General features: G+C 39.3%; 1 protein-coding gene across 1 annotated transcript in view; it reads left to right on the top strand.

Moving 5' to 3' along the window:
• The first annotated feature begins 397 nt into the window (after nucleotides 1–397).
• Nucleotides 398–9774, top strand: part of GFRA1 (GDNF family receptor alpha 1) — a 146088-nt gene continuing 136711 nt past the window's right edge. The window contains exons 1-3 of the mRNA XM_075026980.1: nucleotides 398–617; nucleotides 1707–2009; nucleotides 3316–3399. Coding sequence (XP_074883081.1) covers nucleotides 578–617; nucleotides 1707–2009; nucleotides 3316–3399 — 427 coding nt within the window. The 5' untranslated portion in view covers nucleotides 398–577. The remainder of the gene's footprint in view (nucleotides 618–1706; nucleotides 2010–3315; nucleotides 3400–9774) is intronic.

The following is a 9774-nucleotide window of genomic DNA, read 5'->3' as shown; positions in this document are numbered from 1 at the left end:
GGCTGTGTGTGTGGAAGAGCCGAATAGCCCCGGGGAGCCGCAGCCAGAGGGGCTGCAAGTGGCTGCGGCGCTGACAGCGGCTCGCCCCGGCTGCGGGGCCGGGGGCGGGCGGGCGCCGCGGATCTCGTGTCGTTCCGTCCGTCCCCCCCCCCCCCTCCGCCCACTCCCCCCCGTGTGTGTGTGTGTGCTCTCGGTCCCTCCCTGGGAACAGGCGCTGCCCACCCAAGGAGGCGACCGGCGCTCCTGCCCCGCTCCCGCTCGCTCACTCGCACACGCATCTACCCGTGCGTGCGCCTCTCTCGCTCCCTCCCTGAAGTCAGTGCTTGTGTTTTCAGGTTGCTCAGACCTGAAATCTAAAGGAAAAAGCTGAGCGTCTGCGTCGCTGCTCCTGCCGCTGGTGGTGGTAGCGGTGAAGAGGAGAGAGGTTTCTTTCTTTTTTTTTTTTTTTTTTCCCCCTTCAATTCAATGGATCTGAACTTGGAGTCTTTGGACCTCGTCGGTTTTGGAATATCTACATGCTGATCCTCTTTGTTGTAGCACATCAGCTCGTTTGGGGAAACCATCCGAAGACAGCAAGATGTTTCTCGTTATCTTGTATTTCGCTTTGCCCTTAGTGGGTAAGTTGCTGGCGTCTGATTTCTGTCTGTACATCGCTTCATAAAGCAAAGCATAGGGTTTATGGGATCGGATGCCTGACAGTTGTCAGTCTATTGTTTAGGCAGAACAGTGAAGTTCCCAGTAGTTTTTATGGCTCTGCCTCACATCAGTTAGCCCAGTCTACGTTTAAAGCTCTGGGAGATTACAGACTTAGATACTTGCCTGTATAGCCTCTCGTTAAATTGGGTTCTTGCAAGTTACAGGGAAACTTTTCATTTTACTAAAATAAGGCTGCTTGGGGAGAGGGGGGGGGGTGACAAGAGCCAGCTGAAGGATTACATCTTCACCTGAACCTGGCAGCCTGCCTGACTGCGAGTGGTTTGCAGCCCAAACTGGTTTCCTTTCCACAAGAGATGTTTGCGTTTCCATCTGCGTGTGTCTGAGGGAGCATGACAGGGGGCACGATGGAGAGGAGAGAGTTAATGTAATTTGCTTTGTTCTCCTGCAAAAGCATCATACGTGGAGAGAAATGGGGAGGGGGAGTCATAAATTCTACCTTTATACATGTAGAATAAGCAAAAATGTGTACAGCCTTTAAAAAGTGACTGACACAAAAAGAGGCCAATATCAATCAGTGAGGATACTTACCGCTCTGAGCGGGTTGTTCGTGGATGTAATTGAAATTACAGCAAAGCTCTTCTGGAAAGTGAGGCCGAATATTTAACCCCTCAGTTAAACACTCGAATGGAAAGGTTATTTGTTTCCCCAAAGTGGATCTAAGGAATAATGAGTGCTTGTTTTGTCAGGCACATTAACCCCTGTGGGTTTTCTTTCCTTTTTGTGTTTTCTCATAAATCAGCCAGCAGGCTTAAAACATACTGTTTCCTTGGACTCCCACAAAAGTGGATCTAAGACCATGAAAACCCCGCGTGCTTTTTCCTAAGGTGTAGCGTGAAGCCCGGAGGTTTGCAAGGTGCTGCCCGTGGGGGCTGGCTGCATGTGCTGCGTGAGGAGGTGCCTTGTGCTTCCCAGATGCCTGCTTTGGAGCCCTGGTTAAATCAGCCTCATCCCTCAACGAGAGTTTGTTGGTTTGTGTCTCCTCTCTCTAGATGTACTTTTGTCCGCAGAAGTAAGCGGGCTGCCTGGAGGGGACCGCCTCGACTGCGTGAAAGCCAGCGATCAGTGTCTCAAGGAGCAGAGCTGTAGTACTAAATACAGGACACTGAGGCAGTGTGTAGCCGGCAAAGAGAGCAACTTCAGCCGGGCGACAGGCCTGGAGGCAAAGGACGAATGCAAAAGCGCCATGGAAGCTCTCAAGCAGAAATCTCTGTACAACTGCCGCTGTAAGAGGGGCATGAAGAAGGAGAAAAACTGCCTGCGCATTTACTGGAGCATGTACCAGAGCTTACAGGGTACGTTGCAAAACGCAGAAACGTTACACTCCCCTAGTGCAGTGTGTGATTTTGCAGCCCCTTGCATCTGCAGCTAGCTACCGCCACTGAGGCTAAACCGAGGGTCTGACCCCGTAATTCACATTGTGCTCTTCAGCTGCAAACTGAGGACCTTTCATCCGACTCAAGAACAGCTGCTGCTCCGTCTCCTGTTGTTGGGAAATCCACAATGAGGGTTTCCTCCAGGGGACCCAGCTGACCTTTCTAAACCAGAGTCAAGAGATAAGGGCACTAGCAAGTGCAAGAGCTACAAAAACAATCATTTGGAGACATTTTCCTAATAATATTTAAACTCCTTAATTAGGACTCACCTAACAAGATCACAGGACACTGGAACTAGTTTCTTAGCTCTTTGCTGAAAGTTAATGTATTATGAAGAGGAGCATTATTTTAAGGAAAAGTTTTTTCTTTCCTTTCCTGTATTTACTAGCAATATTCCCTGGGCATGCTGAGGCAGAGAAAAAAAAAAAAAAGTTTGTGCTCTCCTAGAGTGTGTAGAAGTGCCAGTTAGAAGGGATGTGACAGTGATTGACTCAGGACTTCTGTTCTTGATGTCACTGGCAAATTTCCCGTAGTCTGTTGAGAACAGTCAGGTTCTTAGATGAGATATATAATTTTTAGCCCTGTTTTGCTCTGGCCCTGGAGTTGAAGATGCAATCTTTCACTTCAGTATGGTCCCCATTTAACTCTTTCCTGTAGCTGCTTCTGCAAAAAGGGAAGTCATTCCTTTCTGTTCATTTATCCAGGCATCAACTGGAATGTTTTAATGAGTATATGTATTTTTGTTCTAACTTTCGTAATAAATTACACTACTCTTGGACATTTTCTGCATCATAAAAAGTTTCCCTTCCAACAGCATCTTGTTAGGAGTGTTTTATTCCAAAGATGCTAGTTTTTAGCTGTTACCTGTGCTGCTCCTCTAAAACAGAGCTCTGTTGTTAGGGTGAATGAAAAGGAACATCCTTGCTACAGCTTGTCTCCTGCTGCATGAGATGGGACAGTTCCTGTGATGTCACAGGCTGTCTTTGCAAATTATGACCTCATCCATGGAGGAAGGAGAGAAAAGAACTAGTAACAGGGATAAACAACTAGCTTCTTTCAGGTGTTTTTATAGGTAGTGCTTTGAGGAGAAATAACCAAATAAACAGATTAAAGGGGAGTACCTTTTGCTGTTACAGAATAACTTCATTTCAGAGTAAAAGTAAACAACAAAATCTTATCCTGAATTCTCGTATAAGAAAAAAATCCAAATATTTTTTGTCTTTAGGAAATGACTTGCTTGAAGATTCCCCATATGAGCCAGTTAACAGCAGACTATCAGACATATTCAGGCTAGCACCAATTGTATCAGGTAAGCAGACTTAAAATTCTTTAACTGAAACATGATTACAATCTGCTGCTTTGTAGTTGAATTATGGAACTTTAAAGCAATACTCTCTTAAAAGAAATGTTAATGGCTTTCTGGATTTAGGAAGTTCATGATATAGTTGCACCAAAGAAAATACTAATTGGTTTTGAAATAATAACTAAAACTGAAAGAGTACTTGGCAGGATGGCAATTTGTATTCTTTTTGAGTCATTCTTGACAATAAATGCTAAATTTTCCTGTAGGTGGCAATCTGATTCCCTACGTTCCTAATTTACAAATCAGTTCCTTTTTGGGAATGTGGTCAGTGCAAGTTACCTCCCATTGACATTAAAGAAGATCAGAAGATAAATCTTTCAAATGTTTGCATAAGGGAATGCTTTATAGTTTCATACATTTTTGTTTAAAAAAGAAATTTCAAAGTTAAGGCTTGTCTTCTTTTCTGGAACTGCTGCCTGTTTGAAGAGCCTATTCACAACTTCTTTCTTTTTCTGGTTTTTCTCTAAACATTTTTTGTTGCTGTGTGGCTGTCTTTCAGAACTTGTTTGTAGTAATTTGAATATGTTGCTAGGTAATTAAACTATGCTGTTTGTTTTTTATCAGCCTAAATTATACTCATTTTGGATCATATTTATTGAAACAATGATTTGGGGGCACTCGCAGGGGTTACAGGTTGGAATTAATTTTCTTTTTCGGAGTTTCAGAAAGTCTTAGGAGGATGCAGTCTTGTATTCAGGACCTTTATTTGTTGAGTTACATAAAAAATTTAATATGCACAGTATAATGTGTAAGTCTGGCAGTGTTGAAGATGTAGTTAACTGACATGCTATGGATAAGCGTTAGTAGATGGCTCTTTAAAAGAAAGAAGAAAAGACCAGAGAGAGTGGGTTGACCAATTTTCAGAGGTACTTACACTTTTTAGGACCCTAAGTCTCATTAAAAGCCAGGGGGACTTAGGTTGTTAAGTATTTAATGGTACAGATTTTCAAAGGCATATAGACATATAAAATGTAGGTAACTGCCCATTGGGATTTTCAGAAAGGACTAAGTGATTTAAATAGGCGTTAGATGCCCATGCAGTTTTAAAAATTCTAAGTGCTTAATGCATCTTTAGGTATCTTAATGCCTTTGAAAATCAGCCGTTTAGTCACTTTTCAAATTGAGACTTCAGATCCAGATCACATACATCTTTTGAAAGCATTATCCTAGTTTGGCGAGCAAGTCTGTTGGAAAAATAGTAGAGAACAAAGATTAATTTCTGAAGAATCTTTATTTATTTTATTTTTTATTCATTAAAAACCTCAACTTAATACAAAACCAAGACAAAATCAATGCAGAAGGGTTCCAGGATGTTTTCTTAAAGTTTATGGTCAGCCTGCTGAGGACCAAATTCTAACCTACCTCAGCAGTTTTATGATCTCCATAGAAATACCCTATGTACACTCTGCCTTTCTGTTATTTTTTAGGTTCCCCATTTACTTGCAAAGTAATTATCTTAAAAAAGTAATAGTTTTTTTTCTACCTGTTCTGTGCAACAATTAAATAAGACATAGTTGCCAGCAAGTGATGTCCATCCTACCACAGTCACTGAAGATGCTGGTGGAGGTTAGGACTCATTCTGTGTTACTAGTGCACCCCAAATTGCTGTTCACTATGTCAGAAGTTTCAGGTTTACAAGGATTGGAGGCCTAGGTTCATAGGGAGCAACAAACAGAAGTTGTAATACAGTGGAAAAACACCAGTATTTGAAAGAATTGTTATCTGAAGGAAAAGATTAGCAAAGGCATTTTTCTTATTGTCATGGTTACTACTGCATGTTACATTCTTTAAAGCTGCCTAGTCTTACAGATTTTTTGCAGGGCTCTGCAAGTACCCCAAACAGCAGAACTTGGTAAGATTTTTGTATCTTGATTAAAACAAAACAAAAAACCCCCTGTACAAGCAGTGTTGGCAGGGGCTTCAGAACTGGTGTTCTGCTAATGTGGTCACTGTGTTTATAGATGTTGCTGCAGTATTCACTCTCATAAAAGATACTTGGGTGTAATTAAAAGCAGAGATTAACCCTTTCATCTCACAAAGGCCATCCTGTTGTACTGTGTGACTTGGTATATATCAAGTGTTATGCTTTTGCCATCCTTTTTATTTATTTTTGAGACAGTATAGAAAATCACAACAGTCGTCTTTCGTGGTACGTAAAAGAGGAAGACATTGGCTAAGATGACTGTTTTGTGTGTTACATAAGTCTTTTGTAGCATACGTAAGTCTAAGAAATGGAGGACAGTTTTTAAAAGCAGTTAAAGTTGATCTATTTCTGTACTGAAAGGTGTTCAAAATTGCGTCCTCTATGGAAACAGGATGCCACTTTCTCATTAATTCTTCAAGCATCAATATGTTGATTGAAAACAAAAATCAGGAATATATTGCTAAACCTGTTACTAAGTTTGTAGTTTCTCTTCAGTTCCCGTTATGTTAGTGGAACAAGTGATGCAGTCGTGTTACTAAAGTGAATTTTTTTTTTCATATTTTTAAGTGGTTTATATTATATTGGGACTAGTGGTATAGTTAGCCTAGAACTAGAAGGACAAGCTAAGTGTTCTATATAAAACTTAAAACAATGTCCAACAACACAGAAAAGAAAAATCTAAACACACAAAATTATTTCTTGTAGTACTAGCTGTTAAGCCCAGGATATCATATATTTAGATACTAACAAGCATGAATTTTGCATTTGAATCACTACTGTATTTGCCAGGAAAGTGTAATTTATATACATAAATATATTTATGTATAAAAAAATTGATAGCTAAAACAGGAATGTGAGTTCATAGTTTGATTTACTTGTGGTGACGTATCCTGAGTATTCAAGGGTCTGATCTTCTTTCCTTTCCATCTACACTTTAAGTTCATAATTCAGCTCCTTCTATAAAGTCAGTCCTCTGACACCTCACGTGGCCACATCCAGGACTGTGAGTCTTCCCAGTTGAAGGACAGGGCTGTCTTGTTTTTTGTTTTGGGCATGTCTAGGTCTGAATTTTCTTTAGAACTACTATGTCTGATGTGGTGCTTCTGCCTCAAGGGTGTGAATTTCTTGCTGGTAGGCAGCTCTTCAAATTACTGAAGACTTGTGTGTGTGTGTGTGTTTCAGAGAGTAACAGATTTGGGTTAGTTATTATGATGTAAAGATTTTGCTTAAACAGACATTTTTCCTTAAACCTTAACAACTTCTGAGAGGTGAAAACATTTTAAGGCCATTGAGTTCTGTCACAACTACAGTAAATGCAAAATCTGTTGACTGGATTTCAGAGATGAGTTTCATACCAAATTAAGGATAGGTGCTTGAATTAGTCACTTTTTTAAAGCTATCTACAGCTTTTCACTACCTGGGGAACAGTTTGCCTCTTGAATTTGTATTGTATTTGACATTGAGCCTTGCAACTGGAAGATATCTTATTATTGTGGTATCAACTGATACAATATAGTGGTCATCTCTGTGGCATGTTATAAGAAAATATCCTGCATGAAAACTGTAGCTGCACGTACCTGTAGAAATACTTACAAAATAAATGTTTCTGAAATGTCTCATTCATTTCAACACAAAATGGAGAGCCACTGAAGCTGAATAAAGTGTGTTAAGCCATATCTGTGAAGTGGTGTAAATAGAATACTTGATGTTAGAAAGAATTGACTATTTAGATCAACGTGTTTTGGACAACATAACGCTCTCCTCCCATGGATTCACTTTTAAGTTGCCTAGTTAATCACAGGCTTATTATCCCATTGTTCAGCTTTGTGTAGCTTTCCTTCTTTCTTTTACATCTATCATGTTGAGAAATAAAGAACAGGGTACATAAATCAGAATATTTCTTAAAACATATAGGTTTTGCTGGTAATCTGTGGAGAATTGGTCAGTTATATGCGGCTAGTCATGTCTTTTTTCTAGTTGCTAAAATGCAAGACAGGTAGAAGTTAATTATTTTGCCAGTATTTCTTTTTAGTGTAGTAAACTGTTTTTGCAAAGTGCCTTTTGTATCATTAACAAATGAGAAAAAGAAACTGGCTCGTATGATTATACGTCAAAAGGAATGTTTCCTGATTCTGCCATTCTCATGAGAGGCTGTTTACTCTTTAAAAACTCTGGGAATCTTCTGTTGCAGAAGGTATCTGGAAGCTTATATTTAGCTTATATTTATATTTTGTATTTATTGTGGTAAATTTGTTAATTAAAAACAAGAGTTCAGTAGACAGAACGGCACATAGGGCTTCTTAATGGAGTGTATCATTCCACATTAGAACATGAGTAGCACAGCACATGAAGTTAGCATGTTTGATTGCATATTGAATAAGCTGTAAGTACAAATACAAACAACTATGGTCAGTAAGATGGCCTTTTATTGTATTTTAAAAATTGAGACTATAAGAAGTTAGCAGTGCAGGAATTCTGAGAAGGGTGTGTGTGCTGGTGGCCTTTAAATTAGGCAGTCTCATGTACACTCTTTCTGTAGGATTTCATGAAGGTGGGTCTGGGTCTCCTTCTAGGATCTCTACAGTGTTCAGAAGGACAGTGGTTTAATTAGTAGTTTTCCCTTTTTCCTCTGAGTTTTTCAAAGTCTTTTAGGCATCCTGCGTCATTGGCGTTCACAGAGTAGAAAGTCAATGCTAGGAAAGAATGAAGGCCAGTATGCAAAACAGTTCCTTCGAGATTTGACAGACTTTGATCAGGGAATACTTCCCTCTCCCCAGCATAAAACCTGCTCTGAGTATTGATGACAGCTCCCCATTATTTTATCCTCCCCAGGGATGGGGTAGAGACATCACAGAGAACGGACTGCAAGTGTCTCCTTTGGAACAGTTGCTATCAGCAAAGGTGGGGGAAGAAGGTTGGGGTTTTTCAGTACGAATTCTCAGGATCCAGAGGAACAGAGCTTCCTTATCTGTGTGCTTGAGGTCCTGTAGGATTCCTCATACCTTCCCTGTATGGGGGAACTGTAGAACTAGTAGACAACATGTCATAGTGAATTAATTTTGCCCAAACTTTCATAACCCCAAAATTCTGTTAATCAAGAATTGAATGTTTTCCTATTCATTTTAAAATTCTTGAACTAATGTAAGAGCTGTGTTCTGAGTAGCAGGTCCCTGACACTTTAATTATCATTTGCTTCTTTTTTTCCTACCTGGTAAATTACTTTTGTAGAATCCATATATAGCATTTTTTTAAATTGTTTATCAAAAAGATAAGTTAGAGTCTCTGTCCTAGCCAACAGATTCACTGCTTTTTCCTTTTGGGGTTTGTAGCATGTGAATTAGTGGCTTCTCCCATGAATTAATACTGTATGACACCCCCAATTCCTAGTGCCTGAGGCCTCTAATCCTGGTTGTATTCCTAAATCTGTGTATATTTCAAATTCCACATATTTTTCTAATTTAACACTATGCCTTTTTCTGACCTTTCTCTAAGAATATCTGAGATGCCACATTTCTACAAAGGCAATTTAATTTACAAAATATTAAAAACATTGATTTCTCTTGACTATTTACAATGCTCTTAGCTCTTACCTCCCATATCATTGCAGTTTATTTAAAAAAAATGAGATACTTCATGTTGGTTACCTTGCACGTTCACCCGATTTCATAAACAATAAACCAGATCTTATTAAGTTAATAGGAGTCTTGCAATCTGATTCTGTTCCCACTGAAGTAAGCATAACACATCAAAATCTTTTTATTTGATTATGATGTATTCTGTTTCCTGTTGTAATTTTTTTGGCTTAGTTCTGGTTTTCTGATGTGAGTTTGAGCCTTTTGATAGCAGAAAAGTAAAAACGTTGTTAATTTAGCCTTCACTAGATTGTCACATGCACAACTATATTTTCCTTTGTAAGGTAATACATTAAAATAATAGCCCTTGAACCAATATATAATATTGGCTTTACAGTTACAAATCCAGATTAACTCTTCTTTCCCCAGTGAGAATTTGTGGCCCTTTGCCTGTTGCAAGAAAAAAAATAAAAAACACGGGCATCTATTTTAGCTGCCTTTAACAAAATGAAAATAGTTTGACAAAAATAAATCTAATATAAGCATGTACAATGTTTGTGTTCTTTGACATTTCTGTCTGCAGATTTTCTTTGCAGAGACAACTAGGCTGGCTTCCAGTCAGATAACAAGTTATCAAGGGGGCATAGATACCAGTTGCTGATTTCCACTTCTGCATTTTCATAATCAGATTGGACTTCACACAAAAGAAAATCACTTTGGTGACTGTTGGCTTGCAGGAGCTCTTTGAATTTCCTGTTTTCTGCATTTCTTGAAGCTAGATCTGATTATGAGAGGGGAATTAAGTACCTTGCTGAAGTAACTGAT

The sequence above is a fragment of the Buteo buteo genome, chromosome 4 (assembly GCF_964188355.1).
Source record: "Buteo buteo chromosome 4, bButBut1.hap1.1, whole genome shotgun sequence".
NCBI lineage: Eukaryota > Metazoa > Chordata > Aves > Accipitriformes > Accipitridae > Buteo > Buteo buteo.
Note: the sequence above shows the minus strand (reverse complement) of the source record. Positions and strands in the feature narration are given on the sequence as shown.